At 41.7% G+C, this 26451-nt stretch overlaps 1 protein-coding gene across 2 annotated transcripts in view; it reads left to right on the top strand.

Moving 5' to 3' along the window:
* The window catches only part of IPPK (inositol-pentakisphosphate 2-kinase), a 61498-nt gene that overhangs the window by 20708 nt on the left and 14339 nt on the right, over positions 1 to 26451 (top strand). Inside the window, exons 1-2 of one of the 2 annotated variants that reach the window (XM_040593521.1) lie at positions 6815 to 6982; positions 20954 to 21001. In XM_040593521.1, the coding sequence (XP_040449455.1) occupies positions 6902 to 6982; positions 20954 to 21001 (129 nt within the window). In that variant the 5' untranslated portion in view covers positions 6815 to 6901. Of the gene's footprint in view, positions 1 to 6814; positions 6983 to 20953; positions 21002 to 26451 lie in introns of those variants that run through there. The other variant, XM_040593522.1, reaches the window with a different exon arrangement.

Raw genomic sequence — 26451 nt, forward strand, 5'->3', positions numbered from 1 at the left:
TCTCCTCTTTCTGGATGCATATTTGTGGCTGAGGGACAAATATTACAATTCAAATTATTTTTGGTCTGTCTGCTGTCTTCATTTTGTGTCAGGTAGCAGGATTGCTCTAATGGATTTTACAATTATGTTTCTAGTGGCTACAAGCATATCTCATCACTCTTTAATTGTAAAGAAATGTCTGTCTCCAGATATGATTCTGTAAATGTCTTTTTTGCACTCTAACTCGGTATCGCAAATTCATAAATAGGTTGAAAACCAGCCATCATGTAGAACCTTGAGGTGTATTTTTGAATTATGCATTCATGCCACGTGGATTCGTCCCTTCCAAGATGCCAAGCCTTGTGTGAAAGGGGCTTCACTGCTCTTCGGGCCTGAAGTGTAGAATTTGATCTAGAATTTGTGCTCACTCAGTCATCTTAAATTTAATTCCTCAAAAAGCCTGACTTGAGAGATCTAGAACATCTTTCTTTTGGTATATTTATTTTCCTGTCACTGTTAGGAATAGTTCTTCTTTTCCAAGTTTTTTTTTCCCCCTAGAAATCTATTGGAAAGGTATGAGATGTATACTTGTTACTTATAGTTATGCTTTTGTTCAAAGTGAGATACTGTCATAAAGACATTATTGCAATGGATGTTATTTTACACATGGTTTTGGCAAACATTCACTCAGGAAGATCTCATAATCACTTGTTAAATACCCATGTCATTTCACCTTAATCAAGATAATTTATTTGAAATAGCTGTTTTAATCAATAAAAGCGTAGTTTAGAGGCATGTCTGATCATTGATGCTCTGATAATGCAGATAATTTCAACTGTCTTAAGATCTAGCAGTAAAGGGATGGCAGAAATCTAATACATGGGGTTTTTTTCCTGGGGGAGAAAAAAAACCAACCCAAAAACCTGTGAGTGACAGCTCATGGACTGCTCAATGAGTGTTACAGTTCTTTCTCACAAAACATTTCTTTGGTGTTGTGCTCTACTGCTTCTTCAGAGCACACCTAGAAATATCTGTCCATTCTGTGCGTTTTCTTTTTCCCTTGAAAGCCCCCTCACACACACACCCCCTTCATGCTGCCGGGAGGTTTCTGCAGCACTGCTGAAAGTAGTTTCATAATCAGCTTAATCTGATCTGAAAATGAGCTGCAACAGAATGCCTAATCCTGCACTCCCCACCGGTTTTGGTTGTGTTCCCATTCCTTCTTTCATGATGGCTGGAGGACTTGTCTGGCTATGCAATGTGTCACACTGGTTTGCTGAGTCAACTAAAGAAAAACAAGAAAAAAACATCCCGCTCGGGAAAGCCTTGACCATTCATTTGATGAATAATCTGCTCTGATGTGCCACATGGGTGTAAATGTGCTGAGGGCAATGTGAGGGTACGTGGCCTGATTTGAAAAGGAGAACAAGATCCCCCTTTTGAGATAGCATAGCATTTATATTAACTTCTGTGCTTGTGAAACTGTGTTATATCTGTGTTCATGTATTGCAGATGACAGAAAATCTGATGTTTAAAATCTGAGAAAACGTCTCTTTCAAATACAGGTTCTCTTTATTAATTTCAATCAGGGTGACTCCAGTAAACTGGGTTCTTTGAGCGAGTTGGCTGGGGAGGGAGCATTCATTCTGTATGCTGCCGTCAGCTGGCAGAGATCACTCCAAAACTAGTAACACTACAGTCAATCAAATGTGGTCTGGATTAAGGAATTACGTCTCCTAAAGTATTGATAGCTGTGTCAGGGAACATAAATGTGAATTTATCTGTAAATGTACAAAAGAAACTGCTGCTCAGTTCTTCTGTACCGTCCCCAGATCCTGTTACAGAGTTTGGTGTTTCTGGGTATAAACTGAAGCGTAACATGTCACTGGTTTACGTAAATTTGTGATTTGTTTTCTGGAGACCTTGTACCCTGTTTGTTATTAAATTATTGAATTAAAAGTTTTAACTGGGAAGGTTTCAAGGTTATTCCACAGAAGTGCGTTGCCAAATGATGGCAGTTTAGCTAAAAACCAGATTAATATACATGTTCTCTTCCCTATTTAAAGGTGATCACATTGGGCTTGTGTCAAAAAGGAGTTAAAGACGTGCTTTCCTTTGGCCGATCAAGTGTCCAAGGAGCAAACACGGAGTTAGGGTCTGTTTGCGGTGTTGCAAGAGGGTGGCTGATCATGAGCAAACAGTTTCACATTAACAGCAAAGTATCTGCACCAAGAAGTGTTAGCCTGTCCTGAAAGCCACAAAAATATTGCTTCCGTGTGACTTCTGACCAGGCTCCTGCGTCTGCTCTGGCAGTCTGCTTTCACCTCTTTACGTAAAGAGCATTTTGTTTTCCAGTTGCTGGTATGTCACTTAATGGAAGGCAAGACCTAAAGGCCGTTTATCCCTTCCTCTTCCCCTCCTCGCCCACAGGAACAAAGGCTCTAAGAACAGGCGCTCAGGTGGGCTTGGGCTTGTGCCATTCGGGTTTAATACCCTGCCAAAGCTAGCAGGACTTCACCATAGCGTTCCGCTTTAGAGACCTCCTAATGAGATCTTTTCCATGTATTTTCTCTTACTGGTCCTAAAAATTCACAACACTGTTCTTTGGGTTTTTTTGGGGGGTTGGGTTGCCCCCTCTGGTAATTGTATTTCTTTCTCAATAAATGTTCAGGACTCTGGTGCATGGAAAACAGTATTTAACTACCTTGTCTATATTTTAAAAAGTATTGTCTGTCTTGGCAATTCTTTGGAGTTATATATAATGTACAGAGAAGTTATTATTTATGCCATGTCTGTAACTTCATTTCCTCTCTCTGACTGTATGTAGCAATTAAAACTCTTATTAGTTATAATGTCTGTTTATCTGCATCTGTGGTTATTGATGGCTGGCTGCATTTGTGCAAACTCTTGTCTGTTAACAACATACATGTGGCTTTATCTTCACTAACCTTAAGTCACCTTTTGTACTACTTACAGTCCTATTCCTGAAGCCACTAACTTGCTTAGTCTGTAAAATACTTTATTGTGGCTCAAAGTACCATATATGCTTTCTAAAAAAGCCATCAAATGGCACACTTCAGTCCTATTTTCTTTTTCCTTTGTTGGGTGACTGTTTCTCAGTCAGAGATGATGAAATGACAGTTGGAGCATGACATTTCCCACATTTCTGGTATGTGTATGAAATTACATAAATAAACCATGGATTCAAGAAAAAACTATGTCAATGAGCAGTGGTATCATACTGATAATAGAAAAAAGCAAAACTTTAAAATTTTAGTGAGGTGTTGAGTTACATAAGTATACTCCATTTTTGATGGTCTGAGCATAGTAAAAATATAAAACTGTCAGTCTTATTTAAACATAACTGCATTTTTTTAAAACTGAAAATGGTGCAGTAGTTAAAAACAGTAATAGTATTTTGTAGCACAACTTCATTGTTGTATTATCGTGTCCATTCAGTGTTCTTGGACTCACTGCCTTGAATTTGTGATCTTTAAACCTAATTTCTCCAGGCAGACATTTCTAGGTCCCCAGAAAGGATCTTTTGTGTAATGCTTACTCTTTTCATAAAGACTAAAATATCTTCTTTATATAGAAACCTTTCATTTTAGGAACCTGGAGAACTAAGATGTAGCGATTATCACAAAAATCCTTCTCATAAGCTTACAAGACCTTTGTATTCTTGATATCTCATTTTATCATGAGTCTCAAGTAATGCTATTTTTTTTTTCCCCAGCTCTGTATTTAATGAACTTTTTATATCCATCAGAATATTAACAAGAGATACTTGCCTGATACTTCCCCCCTAACCTCCTACACCCCCCACCCCCAGCAAGTGAATACATGCACTGTATTTACCCTTTCATTCTCATTCCTTGGTAAACTTAAAAGTTGTAGAAGACGGCATCTGTGAGAGTCCAGCGCTGACAGCTCAGGGGCATGCCTGGCAGGACACAGCAAGGTTAAAGCTGAATTTGGGAGGGGAATTGTGTTTTGGTGGGCATTGGCAGAGTAATGATCTCCACGGCAGGCACGAACCAGGGGAGCTGCCATGAATAAACTGAAGATGTGAAGTCAGTGCCGTAGTTTAAATGCCATTTAAAAACAAGCAAAAACTACAGACATGGAATGGTAGAAGGTAGGCTGGGAAGAAATTTTATATTAGTTAATGTATTTTTGTCTGTCATCCTCATGTAAAGAGACAGGATTGGTGTCTTCTCATTTTTACTTGCAAATCTATTTGACAGTAGCCTTACGTCTCGGTATTTTACAAGCTTGTTCTTAATGTCATATGATCTGTGATCTTGGGCCACTTAATCTTTTATTTGAGAATATCTACACAATTAAGTATAGTGTACCCACTGATTTAAAATCTATAGATAATATACGTTTTGTTTTGGGTTTGTTTTTTTTTTTTTTTTTTGTATTCCCAACACTGAAGAGTCTCAAGAAACAGAAATTGTGGCATAAAGCATAGCCACCCAGTGCAGTTACAGGACCCAGAGAAAACTAAATGTATTTCAGGCCTGTGGTGCTCTCCTGACTCCTTCACATTACATCAAAAAATAAATGGTGGGGGATTAAGTGTGAGCTGTGGAACTGAAGGTGGGATTACCTTATGCGTTCCTGATGCAGCTCTAAACTAGCTTAGTTACATAGTAAAATATCACAGAACACCTGGTCATCTACTGGGATACTCAGGTGGATTTTTGACGGTTGCTGAGCTCTGTGCTAGCAGTCCTCAAGGTAGCGAATCAAAACCAATCCAGGTACGCCCATACAAGTTGTAGTTAACCACAGGATTCCACATTAGTGGAATTCCACTTAAGCAATGTTTCAGTGTTATTAACGGCTCAAAAACTTAAGCTATTTCAGTTCAAGCACATTGTAGATAATACCTGATAATATTTAAAAACTGATAATGCAGAGAGAAATATGTTAATAGGCTTTTGTCCCTCCAGTTCCCGAGTTTTACCAATGTGTTTTCCAACTGCTCCTGCAATGTGCCCAAGTGGTAGTTCTGCCCCATGGAACGCTGGAGGAAAAGGTGAAGAGACCTGCTAGAGAGAGAGAGACTGTCTTAAACTCAGGTGTTCTCAGCGTGTTTGCCCTAGCACTCGGAACCTCTGCTTTATTTTTTCCTCTATAGATGTACATTTTTCAGAAGTATGAAGGAATGGAAAATCAATCAACTTGCTATACTAGAGTTCCTTTGTAAAGTTGAGGCAAGTTATTTTTGCCATTGCAAGACAACGTATCGATATTCTTTACCTTTGTATTTCTCCATGTAAGCCTCCTAAGGGTGCACATACTATTTCTCTGAAGTATGGCTCATTTTTAATGCAGGTATCATATTTACCTTACAATCCACAATCTTACTCAGTCCTGAGTGAAACTTCTTTGTAATGCTTTTGGTAAGTCAGGATAAGTATGGTAAATTCTTGTGGTTTATATATCCATGTGTTGTTATGCAACAGCAACTTTGCAAACACAGGTGACAAGAAACATACTGTGAACACCCCTGTCGTTATTTTCATCTTTATTAAATGGCCAAAGGAGCAGGGATTTGTGTTTCCTTTTTCATTTTCACATAGGTGCATATAGGATAATATTAAATAAAAAGTCAAGTGCTTATCAATCAGTATTTTGGCAAAAAGAAAGTATAAATTTTTAACTCTCATTTTTTGTTATAGTTCTAGTGAAGTTAAATACTAAATGATGAGTTACAGCACCACACATTTAAAAAAAGATCAATGACTCATTGCAGATTTATGCAGGTTTTATTTTGAGCCTTCTAGGTGCATCTTCCCTCTTTAAAAAACAAAACGGCATCATTTTATTTGCTTTGACTTTTTTTTAAAAAGATACCGAGTCAAATTTGGCTACTATCCAAATGATACGAATGTTCATTAAACAGAGGAAAACTCGCAAGTGTTGGTTACCTTCTGATATGCCAGCTTGGATATCCCTCCTGGAGCGAGTGCCTTGTGCCGGAGAGGAAAAGGGGGAGTTTCAGAGAGCCCAAGTAATGTGATATGTTAATTCATGTTAATTGCTGCCAGTCGTCAGAAGTCGCAGGGATAAAATTGACTGGATTAAGGGATCGAGAATTTAATCCTCTGTCTGTGGTGGGGAATTCGGGTATGCAGGTGACCCGTGTTAGATGTACTGCGTGTCATCTATGCGAGTTCACGTACGTGGGTGGTGAGCCGCTCCGTGGAGCTACGTTGAACCCTTCTGGTAATTCTAAGGAAAACAGCTTACTGGTTTAATCGGCCGTGAAAGGATCCCTTTTCTTATTTACAGCGGTAACCTCTCCGCCGGGTGTGTGCCAGCCCTGGCGCGCCCGACGCGCGAAGCGGCCCAGAGACACGCCGAGGAGGGCAGCCAGGAGCCAGGACCGCGCAGGAAGCAGCCCGCACGCTGAGCGCCGCGCTACTGCCGCCAGCGTCCGACCATCCGCACGGCCCGCGCGCGGGTGCGGGGCCTCAGCGGCGGCTCTGCCCCCGGCGCTGCGGCTGCCGCCCGCCGGGCCCGAGCGGGGGGCCCCGGCCCGGCCCTCCCGCTTCCCCCCGTCGCCCACGATTCCGAAACGGCGAGCGTCCGGGCTGGGCGCCTGGCCGCGGCACCTGCGGGGCCTCTAGGGGGCTCCGCCGCCCGGGGCGGCCCGGGCTGTGGGACGAGACCGGGAGCTGCGTCCCGGCTTCCGCCCCGCTCAGCGATGGCGGCGGGCGGAGCTGCCCGGCGCTGAGATGGCCGCCCGGCGCGCGCGCGCGGTGGCGCGGGCCGGCCCCGCCTCTCCGGCGGAGGGCGGGACTTCCTGCGGCGGGGCGGCCGCGCAGCCGCGATGGTGGGGGCGTGAGCGCGGCGGGCCGGCGGCAGGCACCGTCCCCACGGGGCGCGGCGGCGGCCCGGGCCGGGCATGGAAGTGGAGAAGATGGATGAGAATGAATGGAAGTACCACGGGGAAGGCAACCAGAGCCTCGTCGTTTCCCACTGCCAGGTGAGGGGGGGGGCGGGTAACGGCCGGCGGCGCGCGGGCGCCCCTACCCCGCCCCGCCGGGCCCGCGGGAGGGGGCGCTGCCGGGGCCGGGGTCTCCGTAGGCCGCGGGCCGGCCGGGGGGAGGGCGGGCGGCCTTGTCAGGCCCTGCCTGGCGTCCTGCCTCCCCCCGGCGGCCGTCTCCGGGTGCTCGGGCCTCTCCTCGGGCGGCAGCGGCCGCCGGCCCCGCCGCGCTGCCCGGAGCCGCTGCCCTTCCCGGTCGCCTGCGGGCGCGGCCGGCGGGGGCGAGGGGGACGGGAGGGGCGGGGGGCCCCTGGCGCTGGCTGCCCGCGGGGCCGGGCCGGCCGCTGTGCGCCCCGCGGTGTCGCCTCGGCTCGTGGCTCGGCCGCTGCCCGCCGCGCGAACCTGCCCGTCACCGCGCCTCCGCGCTGACATTTACCCTTCGGGCGGTTTTTTGGGTGGCTTTGTTTTTTGTTTTTTTTTTTCTGCGTATTTTTATTTTTTACTTAAAAAATTTTAAGTAGCTTCAGCGCTTTGGTGAGCGGTAGCGGTTAAACGAAGCTAAATCTCATCGAGCAGATTCTGTCAGTTTAAAGCGCCTGCCCTGCCGGTATGTACGTTATTTACCGAACGTGTTGGGATGTGCATCCCTTGAAGGAGTTTATTTTTATGAAAAAGTACTTTTGACTATTTTTTGTCTTAAAAAAATATTTGTATTTCTGTTTAAATTCTGGTATGGATTTGCCACGGGACGTTCTTGATAGTGCGTAGACCTAGAACCAGCAAAGCCAAAATGATAAAATATAGGCTTTATGAGGAGAAAAAATAATCTACAGTAAGAGTTGAATCCAGATAAGTTGTGTTTTGTTTTTTTTAATAATGTCCAAATGAATGCCTTGAAAATACTGGATTATTTTCATGTCTGTTTTCTGTATTATAAGCATAAACTAGATGTAAAAAAAGTAATAACAAATATAAAGTCTGAGAAAATGCTGGAAATCTTGGCGATGCTTTCCAGACTTTAGGAGGGGCACTTCTGTGGCTCTTGCTTTTTCCTTCTCTTGCTTTATGTAAAATATTTTTTAAAAGATGTTTTTGCCACAGGAGGGGAGCACGTAGGACTTTGTTTCCTGTCCCAATGTTGGCTTTGAAAAAGGCAGTTTAAAACATACTTAGTCACTGGATGATAAGGGTCAGAATACATAATGGATTAATAGTGATGTAATTGTGATACTTTTAAAGATGTGGAAAGTGAGGAAGTCTGCCAGAGATTCAGAGTAGTTGCTGAGTGTGTCAGTTCTCTTTTTAACAAGATGGTAAAACTTCAAGGTTAATTGAAAGTGAAATAGATACGATTTTTCCTTTATGGGCAGCTTTGAAGCAGTATAGCATATGTCTTAGAGCGTTGTGTCTACTGATGGCAAACTCTTGTAAAACTGGAGCATGTAAAATACTGTTTAGATACTAATTAGATACTTTGTGCCTCTTACAAACAGGACATACTTGTATGATTAATCATCGTTCTTGTGATCTGATGTCAAGTCATTCTCAGGTTTGCATGAACAGCATAACAAAGGCAGTGAATTTTAACTGTCCTAGCTTCATTCTTTATCTCAGGTTCGTACTTTTTTGTGTATAAATGCGAGTGGAAGGGATAGCAGTTCGGTTGTGGCAGGGGAGACGTGAATGGATGCTCAGATACGGGTGCTGGGGTTGTGAGAGGCCACTGTGTGTGCTTGTTGTTTCCACGTTCTCCCTTTTGATGTGTAGTGGTATTCTGGAATGTGGGGAGGAAGCTGGTCCCTACCTCTGTAGGTCTCGGCCTCTCTTCCTTGCTTCTTCTGGAAGATCTGAGAAGTTTTAAACAACAACATAGCAACAAACAACTTAATCCCTGCCTTGCAAAAGAGGGCACGAGGTTCTCTGCATTTTATGAAGTAAGATCCAGGGCGTTTTGTTCCAGTTCCTGCCCTCTGGACCGCTCTTTGAAGCACTGATAGGTACTGGGCAAGGTCATGCATCAAGCACATGGGCTGGTTGGGCTGAAGTGAGCAGGCAGCTTGGATGGATGCTCTTGTTCTTGGTGGTGTGGAGTGGGTTGGGGGTTGAGGAGTAAGGGGCATGCATCATCAGTTCACAGTGTTGGCTTATAAGGCTGTACTTATTTTTTTGCTTTGCTCCATTCTTTGTATTGTTCCCTTTAAGACGTGAATGTAATATATTGTTAATCCAAAGTTAGTACAGTACCAAAATTAAAAACTTAGTCATGGAAAGGTCACATGCCCAACAAATAGATCTGCTAGTGATGAGCTGATAAGCCCTAGATGCAGGCAAAGTGTAGCCCTTTTTTCCAGTGCCTTTGAATGGTGGCATATAGACAAAGGCTTGTCTGACAGTCAGGCGTTGGCATTCTGTGGAACAAGCTCTGTTGTTTCAGTGAAAGTGTCGTACTGCCTGATGTGCTCTTTCCTCTTACCGGTATTAATCCTGCAGAATGCAACAGTGACAAGAGTCTCCGCATGTGCCTGTGCTCCTACAGCCTGCGGAACACCGTACTGAAAGGAGAGGCTGAAATCACTGCGAGTGCATCTCTGTTTCTTATTCATGCGGCTGAGAAGAGAGGACTTAGGCAGGGCATGGTCTAGTCGACACGTCTCTTCTTACAGTGATAATTTTACAGAGCTACTTTAATTAGTTCTCCAGCATTTAGAAAGTGATCTGCTGAATAAAGATGGAATATCTGCCGAGCATTTCAAGTTACCGTTGTTATCTCTGGACCTTTTTGATGCATGCTCACACTTCTGCTTTCATGGATTCTTGAAGTTTCAGTTCTGATGAATCTAAAATTCTAGAAGACGTACAGTATTATGGTACAAATTTCCCTGTTAATAAAGCTTTTCCTGTTGGTTTTTATTGCAGCTGTGATTTAATTGAAACTGAATTGTCTAAAAGCTTTTGTATAGTCTTGCAGCCTGCTGGAATGCTTCTAGTAGAAAACAAAGACGGTTTTCCTACCTTATCATTTCAGTGAGAAATGCAAATGGCAACTCCATTTGGTTCCTGAAGACGGCACTTGAGATGTTCAGAAAGATCACTCTGAAGTACACAAAACCTGCAAGTTCATTCAGGCAGTGTCTGTATGATCCTTGCCCATTGGTTGCAATTTCGGATATTTGATTGAATCATAGTATCCTCTTCAAATAACTTATTTGCCACCCTTCAGCCCAGACAGTGAATTGTCTGGTTGGTTGTACTAGTCGGTATCTCAGAGGTGCACGAAGTGCTGCAGTACAGCTCTACAAAATCCCAACGGAGCACTGTTGGAGACAGCTGGGCAGTTTAGAAAAGATGCTTCTTATTTCCTGCATTTTTATTGGAGTGTTGCTCCTTCCACATGGGATTTGGCTTCTGATTTAAAAAGAGGGCTGGGCCATGCTTTCCCTCATCCTCTGTACCCTTGAGCAGTAGAGAGGGTTCAGAGGAACGGCTATAGAACAGTTATCATCTTCCAGGCTGTTGATTCTTTTTAAGGTGGAGGTAACCTGTTTTTTTCTGGAGGGAGCTGGAAATCCTCACTTGTAGTTCTGCATTTTAATCAGCCCTTTTCTCTTGCAGAGACACTTAAGGTGTTTTCAGGAGGTGTTTGTAGAAAGTAGTATAAGCAGCTCTAGAAGTGCTGACTTGTATTTCCCTTCACATATGCTTGCATTCTCCAGTTTTTGCTTTATGAGATAAAGTATGTACATTTCTCCTGTGTGTTGCTGCAGTTGATTTCTACTTCGGTTTATTTTTTGCATGTTGGGATATTATGGTAACCAAATCCTAATTTTAACATGTTTGAACACTAAGCTTGTGTTTCAGGGTGACTGCTGGGAGGTGGTACAAGGAAAGAGAAGGGTTTTTTTCCCAGCTTGTTTTTTATTCAGTGAGGTGGTCTAGAGGAACCTTGGTGTGTGCTTGCAAAAGATTGTGGTTTGTATCTTCAGATGACTTGATTGTTAGTGATGATCTACTTGTCTGTCTTGGAGTGCTTGCAGCCCTGACAGATACCCTTGGGTTTTGGTGTGGGATTTAACTAGTTAATGTGTAAACCGTCTCCAGAGCATACATAAGCTTACTAAATAGAAAAAGGGGGAGAGGGTAGATGGAGAAGGTGAATGAAGCAGAGCTGAGGAGGTTGGGCGAGGGAGTCAAGTCAGGTAATCAGACTTCCAGAAGATTCCCAACATTGGTGCCTGTAGTGAGTGAGTAATCTCTGTCACTTCCCACCCCCCCCTTCGGAACATACGGGTGAAGGTGGAGGTGCTGCTTTCGCAGGCAACCTTCCTGATCCTTGTTCTGACTTTGTGGGGGACTTTAAAAAGAGCAGGTGTTGCCAAGAGAGGGGTATTCTGTGTTTCAACAGTAGTAATTGATTTCACTGTTTCTGTCGCTGTTTCTACTGGCAGCTGCATTGTGATGGCTGCAGCGTGTGCAGGAGGACACTTTCTGCACATGGGGGAGATGAGTTTGGTTTTGGTTTCTGAAATAAAATAATTCTACTTACAAGGGGGTGTTTTGTGTCACATTGGGCTAGGTAATCATTCCTAATAGTGCTTTTGCAATATGAAATAGTTTCCTGTGGTTGGTTCGTTTGTTCTTTTTTAAAAATAATGACAAATGATTCTTAGTGAAAATTTTGTTGTAATAAACTTACTTTGACAGAGGACAGTTTACAAGGTTGTATGTTTAAACACAAGGGTGTTTGTAGAAAGAGTGAAAAGCTTAGGGTCAGAATTACTAGCTAGCTGCAGCTTTCCAGTTTGGTCTTGTTTGGCAGAAAGGGAGTGATGCTGATCATTAAGGAGATTCTCTCAACAAGACAGCAATTAAGGTGCTTTCTCTGATGATGTCATTTTGTCCAAGTTCAAAAACCTGTATGGCCTGTTTCTTCTTCCATTGTTTTTCTGTGTGGAGTTGGCTGAATCTGTTTTGTCCTATTGAAATTTGTGTAAGTAAAGTATTGCCCCCAAAAGTTCCAAGTTGTTCCTGAGAAATTCCAGATCCCTGACTATAAAGTGAATTTTGTTCAGTTGTGTTCTGGTTTTTGTTCAGTGGTGTCCTGTTAGGTTTGGTTTGTGTGGTTGGTTGGTTTTTTTTTTTTCCCCTTGATGTCTGTGGAACAGTGATTTAACATCTAGGAGTGTCTTGATTTCAAGGAAATATAGAACAGACTGCTGATTCTTGTACTAAAGAGTCTTAAGATAGGGGAAGATTACTGAAAAACTAGTTGCTGTTCCTTGCAGGTATGAATACAATAGCTTATTAACAATAGCCTTCTCTGAATATTGTTCTGATGTAAAATATGGCCAAGTTATGGTGTCTTGGTTCTTTCATAGTAAGAAAGTAGCAGAAAAGGTAAAATGCAGCTTTTATTTATTGAGTTCTATTTTAATTAATGGGAAAGGCATAGTTTTGTAAGACTTGAACTTAAACATTTTTGTATCCTTGAGGAGAGTCTTCTGTTTAAATTCCAAACCTATCCTAATTCTTATTTCTGATGGATTTAATGCTCTGGATATATCCAAAAATATTCACCAAGACTATGTGACGTAACCCAGGGAGGAGTTTTTCACCTGGTTCTGTAAAATTTTCTGAATTTTCTGGAGGAAGCAAAATTTTATGTGTGAGTTGGTCCAAGATTCCAGCATGAACGTTAATGGGGACTAAGGGTGATCTGCTTTTTCACTAGTTTGTAGGGCATTTCTTTGGCCTGGTTTCTCCAGGGTTGTTTTCTTTTGAAGGGTGAGCATATCTAAACATTGTCTGGCAAAACCCCCCACACCTGCACAACATTTGCCTACATAGAAAAATGACAAAAACCAGGTTGATGATCACAAATAATATTTTGCTTTGTTTCTTCTTTCCTAGTTGTAATTGCTTTTTAAAAAAAAAAAAAAAAACACAACCTATTATTTATTTATTTAAGCAAGTAGAGGAGATTATGCCTCAAATTACTGAAGCAAGCAGCCATAAAACCCAGTTGAAAACCCAAGTATGCGATCAGGGTGTGTCATCAGTGGAAAAGAAGGGAAGAGATGTCTGCCTTGCTGTAAACAGCAATTAAGCTTTTAGGAACAGAAGGCAATCTCCAGTTTGAGTTGGAATTCGGGACCCTTTGTGGCACCTCTATGAAATTGTGCTTTTCCTTGCATTACCTTTGGTTAACTAATAGTTAAATACACATCTATGGTCACTGGAAAAAAAGACAGTTTTGTATTTGGTTCTTTGGGTAAACTGGTACAACTGCGATTGTAGACATTATAACTAATTGGACTAACTCTACTTGAGTACAGTCTACAAAGCTTTTACTTTTATGAAGAATTAAAAGTTGGAAGCACTTCCAGTTCTGTGGATTAGCTACAAAGGTTTTTTTGACCCCAAAAAATTTAACAGGTTGAGTCAACATCTATATAGAATTTTACTCCATATTGGGATTTCAATTCCATATTGCAGTAGTGTAGTTAAATTTACTTTTTCCTTGGCTTCACAAGGTTTCTGCACTGAAAGGATGCTCTGAATGCAGTGCAGTATGGTAGTATCTCTATAAAGTGAAAGGGAAGGTGGCACTGGGAAGCAGAGCTGAATGCAAAGAGGAGAGACAACAGAATGGCAATGATTAAAATTTTTCTTATTAGTGCCTTAGATTCTGCAGGTGCAGATGGGAAAATGTAGTATGGGTGTGGAAGGAGAGGGCAGACAGAAAAGCTGCGGATCTTAGCTCTAGTACTGTAGTGTAATAGGGCAGCAATACTTAACTCTAGCAGCACCACCACCACTCTCTTCTTCCCCCAGAATACTTTTTTTCAGAGGTTTCATCTTATTTTGCTAATAATTGTATTGGAACAGACTTGTCTTCTGACGACTCGCTTTGGAAATTCAAACTGCTTTATGCCTGGAGGTTTTTTTTGGTTTTTAGCGGCTTTTGAGAATGCTTAAGGCTATATGCTGTGAAAATGTAAACAGAATCCCAGTTTTACAGACCAGCTCAGGAAGTTAGCCTTGATTAAAGACGGTCTTTTTAAAAAACTTTTTCTTCTTTTTTTGATTCTGTGCTAGCTCAAACTTGAATGAGTTTCTTTGCAGCTGATGAGATCAAGTCCTTATCTAAAAAGCATTTTTTTGTCTGTTCTACGTGCTTGGTAACTGCAGTGATGGTGGTGGTGTTCCCAAGACTACACTTTGGCTTTGCTGTGGTGCCTGTCTCCCTTCCATCCACAGGGGAGGGTTGGTTGCTTTGGTGAAAGTAACTTGGCTGACCCATAAGCTATATAGGGGTGGTCAGTCCAATAGCCTGTTTTATTCACTCCTTCAGTTGTTTTCTCCCTTCCAACCTTTCAGTGGGTGTTTCCTTTGCCTCAGTAAATTTCTGAGGTATGCAATAACCGTGTTCTGACCTGGTTTTGCTTGGGAAGGAACAAAGACAATGCATTCGATTGAATGGTTGCCCAAGACCTGCCTAGGTTTCTGCTAGCTGCGGTGTTCAGGATGCTGGGAACTATTAACTTGTTCTAACTCTCCATTTTATTACTTCATTCTAATCCCTCTTACTGTTTTGACTTTTTATTTCCTCCCCTCCCTGTTAATATTTTCCTGAAACGCCTTGTTTCCCCAACGTAATAGCAGCTGACGAAGCAGCTCAGCGCTGGAAAGCATGTGTGGCTGGTAGGTGGAGGTTTAGAGCAGCTTGAAGGAGGGAAGCGTCAAGTACCTGTTTTCATGTTCTTGTTGGTCTAACTCACCTGTCTGACAGATGGGTGAGCTATTTGATACACTGTTAAATGTTAAGGACCCATTTTTTTCTTGCTTGTTTTTAACAGCTAGGATTTCAGGGTTATCTACCGTGTTACCCGGACTGTAGTCATGTATGCTGAGGGCCAGGCATCAGTAGGTTTACTCATTCTGTTCTCTCTGGTATGTGTTTCCACCTAGCACCAGTGGGTGTATCACTTGATACCATTTCAGGTACTGTGATTAGGAGGCTTAGCTGAAGGGCAAACATTTCCTCCTTACTCATGGCTCGCGCAATTGTAAAATTCTCTTGGAATTGGTACCATCTGCATATTGCAAGGTTATACGGTGCTTAACTATAAAATGAAACCTGAGTTAGTGCTTAACTAGCATGGGAATCTAGATCATAACTAAGCAGGAAAAAAAGTGGAAGGAGTACCTGGTCTGATGCAAGCCGTGAGCTCTGTGCCGAAGAAAACAAGGATCCTGGTGGTTTTTGCGTCCAAATAATGGCTTAACATACTGAATGGTGTCGAGCCAGGTGCTGTGCCAGAAACGCTTTATTCATGTAAAGAAGTGAAAAGTTTGTTCTTAAGGGACTCCTATGTTAAATAAGAGTATTGTTCCGATTTGTTTGAATGCTTCCTTGCATTTTGTGTGAGCAATTGCTAAACTTCCTCCATACTGGCAGGAAATGTAGATTTCCTCACTTTGTGTTGTGTGATCTTACCCACCTTATACAGCACAAAACTAGGTTAGAAAACAACACTCGTATACAATACTACAATGTGTACTTCAGTAAAAAGCTGCAAAATTTTCCAGTGCTTAGTTTTTGTCTCCCACATCCCTCCACATTGCACAGCACGCTGACACCCGCGATGAGGAGACCTTTAAAAATGTCTTGTACTGAGTATCATAAAGGTAAGCCTTGACTGAAGGGCCCGGGCAGCATCATGGCCATGTTTTTACTGAATTTTGTTAGTGCTCAAAAGAAGAAGTGAAGATAACACCTCTTTGTCCATTTGCTTCCTAACCAGAAACTGCATTTTCTGACGAGGACAACTGTTTTCCGTTTAAATCCTTCAAACTGGAGGTGGAATTGAAGGGGTTGTGGAATGTAAATTTGGAATAAAAAATGCCAGGATAATTTTTTTAGTTGGCATATATTGCATGCAGCTCCAACGTGCTACTGCAGTAATAGCTTAATATCAGTGAAATAGTTCCAGAGTTCATATTTAGTGCCATTGAAACTGTCATGAATTAGTATTTGCATATCACTGTATTCAAGCAGGGCTTGAGTAGCTGTTTGGTGTAATTTAATCCCTTTCCCTCCCTTTGACTGAGATTTAGGTAGAATGCACTTCTTGCAGGTGTCAGTGCTGTACGCTCTTGTAAGTCCATGATAATTAGATTGTGTTGAATAACTGGTGGTAGAAGGTTTGGCGTACTTAGAGCTGTGTTCGGTAATTTCTTGATAGCTCTTTACGTTCAGCAAAATACAGTGAATTAAACAACTAATTTTTACTGTATAAAGAAATTCCAGAGCCTTTACAGGCACCGTTCTTTCTAAAAGTACTCGACTTCATGCCTCCGTCTCCTTAGGCGGTAGTGGTTGGTGGTGTGTGTGATCGGTTGCAACAAATAGTATAGCAGTAGTTGTAGGGGAGAACTTGTTACCAGGCTTCGAGAGTGTGTCCCCCCGTGTTGTCTATGATTGGAAGCTTGTGACTTACATGGGCAGCTTTAGAACAAGCGTGGGTTTTCTTGTTCTGCTTGTATCTTGCATGCCTTTTCAAAATAATTGTGTTGACAACGGCGTATAGTAGACAGGTAGGTAATTTTGTGATGTAAAATTGCGTAAGGTGCTTACAAAAATACTGGTGAGGTTTTAGATACCACAATTTATGAGAGAGTGTGGAGTGTGGGAGATGATGGGTGTGGGAAGAGAGGTGGATTTCCTTTTGGGACATAAGTTGCTTCCCAAAGTTCCTTGTTTTCTACCTGTAGATTTTCCATGTGAATGCAAGTTGGCAATCGACTTGTTGAGAATCTTTTCTAGTTATGCTGGGCAGTTGCTGAACTAAATGTTAGAGTAATGCTTTGCCTCTAGACAAAAACAGTTAATGCACGCTGTTTAGAATAATAATAGAGTAATAACAAATGACGTGAACCTGTTCACTTGGAAAAGCAGAAGCTGAAGTGATGTTTCCCGGGCTTTGTGTTTGGACAGGCTAATTCTGCATATTTTTGTACAGAAGCTTATTTTAAAACCATGTGAGCTGAGGTGGTAACGGCAGAGGAGAAATAAATTTCTGTGCTTCTAAACAATTATTACTACTATGTGAGCTTGTTTTTATACAGATTTTCCTATTTCTTTCACTGTCACCAGCTTTTACACAGATTTTGTTAAGAGATGGATGAGATGCAAGAGATGGAAACTTGAAAGAACCTCAGTGATTCAAGTGAGGTTTCTCTCTGAAGGGGAATATAAAGATTATAGATTTGCCCCAGTTCCGTTTAACTTGTGAAGACTCTTGCTCGGGAGGCCTACATGGTAGCTTTATCATATGACAGTGAAGTTTAGCAGACATTTTGGGAAAATAGAAGGCCAATATCAAGCATCAAGCTGTAAAGAAGTAAATGTACGCTTTTATCCTGGTTTCATAATGCTACTGTCTATTCCAAAGTATCTGGATTGATGCCAGTCATATTTGGCCTAACTCCTTTGGTTTTAGATTTCACTAGGAAAGAATAAAATAATAGCTGTAGTAACTGCTTTGGAAAAGAAAAATTCTTGCAGATAACCTTCTTGGGGACTAAGGCTAGTAAACTATTTTTTCCCAAGGTGCGTGAGGAGGAGTTGTGTTGTGAGCATCCAGTGCTTTTCTGCGATGCCAGTGACTTCTTTGAGTGCAGTTTTGCAGCCTCTCCCACAGCTTCTTGTCTCCTTATTGGCAGTCATTAATTTTCGGTTATGATTTAACCCAAACAATTGTTTCGTGATAGGGTGCTAAGGAAGCGTTTGCCTTTCTTGGTGGGACTGTGAGGTTAAGGCTGGAGGCTCAGAATGGTGGGGCTTGAGATAGTGCATCTCCAGAACAGACTCCCCATTACATCACCTTGGCGACCAAGTGATTGTGAACGTGTTTTGAGGCACACAAGCTTCTGTATCCTTCTCATATCACTTGAGTATGCTGTAACAATTGGGAACAGTTTTTGTTGTAGCCCTGTTGTGGTCCTGGATGCCAGGAAGTGGTGGTTATCTGTAACCAAACCGCTGTGCTCTCATGCGAGGGTCACACTTCAATTCTGTACTTGGAGAGTAAGAGCAGTCATGTTGGATATTCTGATGGTGCCTGTTTTTCCCAGTCTTTTGTCACTAATTGGATATTGAATATACCTGCAGAGAAGGTGATGCAGGATTTAAAAAAAAAAATAATAAATTGTAAACACTTCTTCTTTGAATTCACTGTTTTTCGTGCTTGTCTTACTGCTTCAAAAGATATGAAGCCTCTTAATGTTTCATGTGTTATATTTGTGTACTTCTGTGCATTGTTTCTTTTTTTCTCTGATTTTGCAGCCTGTTTTTTTTTTTCATCTTTTTTGCCTGTGTGGGACTATTACCCAGTTATCTAAACACTTTGTTGGTAATAGTGCGTTGATGGACATGGTGTTAAGCAGCGGAAGGGCTTACAGAGGTGCATGTAGAGAAAGAAATTTAGGGAGCATTAGGATCTAGTTGATCTGATTCTTTAAGTGCTATGGAGTAGTGACAACCTCTTAAGAAATCTCTTCTGGATTTGGGCCATTCTTTGCATGCAGATAAGCATGTTACGTATTTGATGTTCAATCTGTAAATACAAAAAAATCTGAGGCATTTAAGATAACTGACAAGAAACCTCCTGGCAACAACTGCCCACAATATTTCCAATTAAAGAATTAGTCAAGTGAATCAGTAATGCAATAGCATGAAAAATGTGGGCCAATATTTTCAGTAGTAATAATTCTGAACCAGTTGGCATCTTCGACATTTCATGGGTTAACCTTTGTGCTGTGGCAGTGTACTTGTGTAAAATGTGCATTGGATTGCACGAAGGGGTGGATGTAGCTGAAAACTTCCCCTCAAAAAAGAAAAAATGTGAGGTTTTTTTATGGTGTTCTTTTATTTTATTTAGTCCCATCATCTAGTGGTGCAGGCTGACTGGTTGAAGTGCATCTGTGACTGAAGAGTTTTGTTTGAACTTTGCTTTGTTTCCTTTTGACATCTTAAGACAAGCAGTGCATTCTTCTTTTGCCATATATAGTTTTGGCCATTTTATTCTAACATACCTCTTGAGAAATTTGGTAACGAACAAACACTGTAGTGAGTCCTGTGAGAGAGATCGGATTTTCCAGAGTGGTGGCTGGAAGCTTGTTGGCTGGGAACTGATTAAAAGATAAGTATCTACAACACCCTTGAAATACTACAGAATCAAGTTTCTGAGTTGATTAGAATTGATGATCGGATCACTCCATCGCTGATCCACTGGCTTATGAATATTTAAAGCAGGGGATCCAAACTGTGGAAATACTGTAAAAATAACGCAGTGCATACACAGAGCGTACAGCTTATCAGGTCTGAGCTCTCTTACCCATGTGTAGGTCATAATGGGAGAAAAAGAGTAAATGTCACCCAGTAATCTCATTAAACTGAACACTAATTACAACCACTGGGACTTACCTAGTTTGTTGTTGTGACACTCGTGCTGTTTTAGATCTTGTGGGACAAGTTGAATGAAAATTCAGCAAAGTAGCCTTTTACCTGAGAGTGTTTTCCAGATGTTGGTGAACTACGAGGTTTCTGCTGGCTTGAGACTTTCTAGATACTGAAGGGCTGTTTCTGGGTTTCACTAGCAGTGTCTGAATCCAGATCTTGTTTTGTTAGTACTTTGAATTACATGCTGTCATCTGTTTTGCTTTTCTCCTCCTGCTCTTTCTCTACATGTTAGTAATTAAAGGTAACTCCAGTTCTCTCCCACTCAGCACTGTCCAGAGACAGCTTTCAGCCCTGAGATACGGAATTTATCTGGTGCTGTCATGCTACGGGAGGATTTTTAACACCAAGTTATTTGGTAGGGAAAAAGTTTAGATTCCATAAACCTGAAGTGTAACTATGACATTTTGTCTGCGAGTCTGAGTGCTAGTACTGTTTTGGTAGTGCTTTAAATAGAACATAGTCCTTTCTGGTGTGTCTGGGGTCCCAACGGAGACACTGGGTGACTAAGGGGTAAACACAGAAAATGGCTGTTCGTGTCTACCTGCTGTGGTGCCCAGCTGCTTTTATCCACGTCTTACCTGAATAGGTTGAAGTACCTCAGTGAGAGTATCTTGAGCATCAGCTGTTTGACTGGTCTGAGGTGTTGCCTTGCCTAGTAAGGTTGCAGGTTCCTTAATTTTAATGTAAAAATTTTAATGTAAAAAGTCTATTTAACAAGTGTGTTGGTTAATTTCAGCAAGGTTTTATTGAGGAAAAGATACTTCAGGGGACTTACGTGATAGAAGACACTCTCTTAATAGGCTTAAGGAGAAGGCCCTAATGACACAGGACAGCTACAAAATGTTTTTTTCTGAACTCTTAAAAATAAAGGCTGAGGATGTTTTTAGAATATGTGTACTTCGAAAATATGAATGTTTTTGAATTATTACAAAATTTGATAACATTGTAAAAATGACAAATTAATGATCTTTTTAAAAGATAAAAACAGTTGGAAACCTGCTGCATTTGTTGTTGTGTTACATGTTTACTCTTTGGAAGTTTAGAAGTAGCAGGTTTCGGTTTTGGTAAGTACAGCTACGTAGCTACTGTGGGTAACTCCTAAGTCTCTCCTTAATATTTTGTAGTTGTAATTTGCCGATACTGTAAGTGGGTGATACCTAAGTGGTTCTTGCACTTTTTTTCCCCCCCAAAGACCTTTGGCACAGTAATGCTAGGGTGTTTTTCTGATTGATCCTGTATTTTACCACATTCTCAGAGGGGTGCTGCGAGCTCAGGGAGTGTTTCCCCAGTTACACTTGGTGACAAAATGCCTATTTTGCTTTTCTTCTTCCCACCCACCCCCCAGTTTCTCAGATGAGGTAGATTGGGGAATTAGACAATTGTGCTGTTCAGACATTATGATGTACTTAAATGCTAATGAAACGATATTCTTTCCTATCTTTCTTTAGCGCTGTGTGGTGCTGCGGTTTTTGAAGTTCCCCCCAAATCAGAATAAGGTAAGATTCAAGATGTACTGTCGATAAAAGCCCTCAGGTAAGCTGATGATCAAGTCCCAGGAGACACAGGAAACCTGTGGAAGAACTGTGAGTGATAGGAGTAAGAACAAGGGGATGTTTTGAAATGTGCCTGTGTTTCAGGAGTTTTAGCAACAGGGGGAAATTTGAGGTGGCCTTACGTAACTAAGATTATGTGACTACTGATACCAAGGCCTTTGTGCAGGACAGGTTGTCAGACTGCAGTGTGTAGAAGGTGCAGCTTTCTGTAAGGGTAGCTGTGGCAACAGAGGAAGCGTTAATGTTGCATATCAACGGGCGGGAGTGCAGCGATGCTGAGGAAGAAATGTCGGGTTTACTGGCTGTTGCTGGGTGGGATGGAATAGCAGTAGTACGGGACTGGTGTGGAGGTAACGGTCTGCTGTTGACTTGACTGTTCAGTAGCTGAAAAGCCGTGGAATTTGGACAAAGATATGAAATATTCACAAAATAGCCTTTGTCATTGAGTGATTTCAGTGTCTTGTCTGTTGCAAAAAGGACGTGGCTGGACACGCTCTGCCCGTTTCTTGCACGGTGGCAGAAGGTTTTTCTGCTTGGGAAGGAACTGAAGTGAGTTACCTTAAATTTGCTTTAACAGGGATAACAAATGATCAAGATTCAAAGGTGGAGGCTAAAAGGGAAGTGTCCACACGGTGCTGCAAGGGGGGGGAAAGAGCACAAGAGACAAGAGGTTCAAGTTCAGCCATTTCCTCAACCTCCTGAGTAGCCTTCAGGGTGTGCTACCTGAGATAGACAGGATGGCTTGGGTTACAGACGCTCTGAACCACAGCTTTGTAAGGTCCGGTGGCAGACTTGTTTTGATAAGGAAATATAAAAAGCATTGTGGCTATGCTGAGAGCTGGGGAGAGGGAGTGCTTAATTTTAGGAAAAAAGAAACAAGGATAAATGTCAAGTACACTGATAGGAAGGGCTTCTGCTTAGATCAGGGAGATGAATGCACGATGCATTCAGTTCAACGAGGGACAAAAGTTTCTCAAGTAGATAAAGCAGAGGAAGGTTAAACCCATGAACAGTGCATGTATGAGTTATTTGATGGCCTTTCTGCTACTATTTTACTTGCAAAAGAGTCTGGTAAAACTAAAGTGTGGTTCAAGTAAGTTTTTGATCTGCTCATAGTGGCAAGATTTTAAAAAAGCATCCTGTGCTTCTGTAGTAGTCCAAGATAATAATGTTCAGAGTTTTTATGAGAACAGGGAAGAACCCAGGGGATTGGAAGAAAGGAAAACAGTGCCTATCTCAAATTCTTAATATAGCAGGGGAGGATTAGACCACAAGTTTAAGTAAAAAGTCAGCCTATTGCCATTTAATGAAGAAAACAAAACAGAGTACCAGCTTCCCGCCCCCCCCCCCCTTTTTTTTTTTAAGTCCAAAGAGGTTGTTGCATAGTAATTGTTTTTAAAAAGTTGACAAAGTGTGACAAAGTTGCAAAGGAAGTCAGGAAGTGACTTTTCACAGTTACCCACCACAGTGTTGAAGCTGATAATACTTCTGTGGCCTGCTTTGGCGCACATACGATTTTTTTGGATTAGGATAGTGAAACACAAGAAAAAAATCTCCTGGGTGTGGTGTTCTGTTGCTATTTGAATGCTGCTCAGGTTCCTGAATATTTTTTCCCCTTGCACAGTAATATTTATAAACTTGCTCAGAATCCTACCAAGCATAGAGACGCATCACAGCCGGTATTCTTGCAGGCTGTAGCTGATGAAGAACCATTTGCTTTTTAGAAACTGTTGGCAAAAGTTCCAGTCAGAGTTGCCCCAGACAGACACTCTTCTTACTATTGTGACAGCAAAAAGGCTATTTGTGGGTGCACACGGTGGCGGAGTGTACCTCTGAACGTGTTTTAAACACTCTCTTGAATTCCCACTCCGGATTGATAAATGCATCCTACCAGGTCAAACTCCCCTCGTTAATGTAGGAGTGTTACATTTTGAGGACAGCTGGCCCAGTGTTCTGCATTTGCCTCATATTGTGATTGTGTGAACTTTGTGATACGCAATTCCTTTTGGTTTTGCCCTTTAAGTAGAAGATTAAGTAATTTGAATATGTTTAATTATTATGGTGATTTTGTGTGTTGTTTTTTTTTTTTAAAAAAAAAAAGGATCAGTTTTTCTTGGAACAGAATGGAAGACTAAATATTTTATCTTCAAATCGGTAAACAAGACCTGAACTATGAGAGTTTTTGGACAAACTCGGATGTAGCAACATGACAGCTGTAGAGGATAAAATGTTTCTTAGGTATAATCTGTATTCCTGACTAGTGCAAGATGAGTTAGGACACGGAGTGTTATGTGTCTGTGCATGATGCAGCTCACCTGGTGTAAAGAAAGAAGCAGCTGAAGCAAAATATTTTCTAGTAAGATGCGTACTGAAATTCAGATGTGGACAAATAGGTCAGTGTCTTCTGTGTAACTCTTTTGGAAAAGATAAAGTCTGGGCACTGCTTTGTATTTTTACTGTTCGGTTATGAATTTGGGACTAGGTAATTTAGTAGTGAACAAGGTGGTGTTATTGCAAATTGTAATCTTAGTGCTACAATTCAGTGTTTTAATGAAAAATACTCATAATCAATAATCAGTCTTGAATTTCTTGTGGAACATCAAGCATCAGGACTCATGGAATGATTTTAATTGCATATTGCCAGTTTTAGTATATGAGTCTTCTGCATGAATTAATTTTTTGCCTTTTCATTGTGTAGAACCTATTTGATGAGTATTAGTGTTTTACTAAGTGAGGTGGCAGCTTTGCATCTTAGTGTTTTTTGATGTTGAAAGGTGATGCTTCAGTGGTCTGCTAGTTGTTTTTTTGTTTAGAGCAGCTCAAATTTACTTGCTTTTAAAAGGTGAGTAAATCATGAACTTGATTTGTAATTTTGAAGTTGTATTGATCTTTTGAAGTGGCGAGTCCTTCCTTGTAGTAGTAGTAGTAGTACCACTAGTAAATGTCCTGATTTTCCGAAATGCTTATTTCCCAATATGTGTGTGTGTATACATAAATATGTATAAATAAATAAAAAAACAAAAAACAAACCCCAAGCCTTTGGGTACTGTGTACATTAGCAAACCAGGTCAGAATAACCTGTAAGTGGGGGCGAATTAGCTGAGATTAGTTATGGTATGAGATGATGTAACATTCCTTCTCACCATGCAGAATTTTAAGTTAAAGAAAAGGTTATGTTGTCAGTAAGGGGGCAGAAATCTGTGTATAAATTGTAGCGTTTGCTATAGTATGTGCTCAGAATTGCTTTCCCATTTCATCAGGTGAGGAAGATACTGTAATTATTGGTGTTTTAAATTGCTGGAGGGTTTCTCCTCTGCAAAGCAACTTCTTCCCCAGGCTAGGACAAACGGAAGGCAAGGGGAGATGGGTAACAGCATGTTTGCAGCCTGCTCGGGGGGAGAGCAGAGGGGTGGGGAGCAGGGATGTCCCCTGTGGTGGTCCCCTCTGCCTCCTGGCCAGGAGAAGTGAAGGGTGCTGGCTGCTGGCAGCCCTCTGATGGATCTTGGTGTGTTCAGCACTCGCCACGGGGGCACTGGCCACCTGGGAAGTGCAGATTGAGCCATGCTGCTGTAAAAGATCCTTTTGCATACCCGTGTGGGTGGCCTGCTTGCACATCTTGTTGCCTATTAATTTTTTTTTTTCTTAAATACACTTCTTCAGACCACATGATTGCACTTGACAAAGTTATTCAGGCATCATAGTGTGTGTTTTGTTCTAAGGCTCAAGTAGTGGAAGATTGCCTGTTGTGAAGAGACTCTAAGCTTATTTTGGCTCTCTTAAAAGGATTCAGGGAGAGCTGTTCTGAGAAACAACTCCAGGTACAACATGCCAGGCATTCTAAAGAACAAGTGCTGTCCTGACCTTTAGAGAATGATGGAAATTCTGTGTAAGTGCTTTGGGAAAATTGTGTTTTTCCTACTTGCTGCCAAGGACTGTTTTTTTTGGTCAGTGCTTTGTATACCAAGGTAACAGTATGTGGTACAGTATGTTAATGAAGTAAGCGTGTAGTAATGTATATTGCTGTAGTAACTTTCCTTTCCGTACACCATTATTGGGTATTGCAGTATTGTGTATTGCTGCTTCAGTCTGGAAAACAAATCCTGCTAGATGAAGAATACTAAATGTAATCTTAGCAGACCCGTGTTACAGTAACAAACTAATCTTTCTTAGTGGTACACAAGTTGTGTAAGTTTGTTAGGTAACAAACCCTTTTGGTGAAAAAAAACACACTTGCCTATTGTGATGGTATTATAAAACAAAGTTAGTAAGATTGTCTGGTTAGTGACGATCTCCTTTTACCTATAAATGGTTTTAATTTATGTTAGATGTGGTCCTTCCTCCTTTCTCTAGACCTTTGTCATTATCTGGGTGTTGTCGTCCTAGCATTTTATTTTCTCTTACTCTGCTCTGTTTTTTGTTTGGTTTTTTTTTTTTTTTCCCCCCTCCTGCTTGTGGTGTTTTTCCTGTCTGATTTTCTAACTTGGACGTGAGTGTTGCACTTTCTCTTCCTCCACTGTTACTTAATCCCAAGAGTAAATCTATATGGTTCAGAGCTTTCCAGCATACAGTGGTAGGCAGGGTAGTGCTTTTCCAGAAAAGCTTTGTGTTACACAGGAGCTTGGAGATTGTTTGTCTTAATAAAATACTGTGCAGAGAACCAGAGAGTGCTAGAGTGCTGGGAATGGGATAATAACTGTTGTAAAGCTGCTCTGCTACCTCTCATGAGCAGAAGTCTGTCAAAGTCAGACTGCGCTAGTGTTACTGTCCTGCTTCCAGTACTCATCCAGCTTTGTTTCTTTCTAGCTTGGCATTTTTGTCTTCTAGAACAACTTCGGTGGTCCCTTATAGATGCATAACAGAATTAATGGAAGATAAGATTCTAATAAGATTTTTCATTGTCTGGGGCAGGATGTGGGGCGGGTGGCAAATTCTGTACTTGTTCATGCAGAGGTTTGCGATGTGGTTCAGTCTTTGCGGCTGCTCTCTTCCAAATCTCCAAGCGATGTTCCGTAACACTCCGAGCCTCTCCTGCACGTAACCTGTTTGGTACGAAGGCACGTTGTGCATCTCTCTTGACGATTGTAGTTCTTTGAGCTGTTTTAGGAGTAATGGTAAAAGATGGTAGATCTTGAGTAACCTCCCCCTCTTCCACCTTCTTCATTGTCTCTGTCCTTTTTCCCCTGAAACTTAAGAAGAATTGTCTCTCCTGACCGTTTTCCCGTTTATCCCAGCCTTTCAGGCAGCAGTAGGGAAAGAAGTGTCGCGCATTTCATGTGTCTGTTTAATTTCAGCGTGCAGTGACCAACCAAACTCAGCAGAGGAATCGAGCTACTTTGCTACATCATTGAGTAGCAGGTATATGTATGCTTGAGTGTTGTTTATCATTATTTCAT

Source organism: Falco naumanni, chromosome 4 (assembly GCF_017639655.2).
Source record: "Falco naumanni isolate bFalNau1 chromosome 4, bFalNau1.pat, whole genome shotgun sequence".
NCBI lineage: Eukaryota > Metazoa > Chordata > Aves > Falconiformes > Falconidae > Falco > Falco naumanni.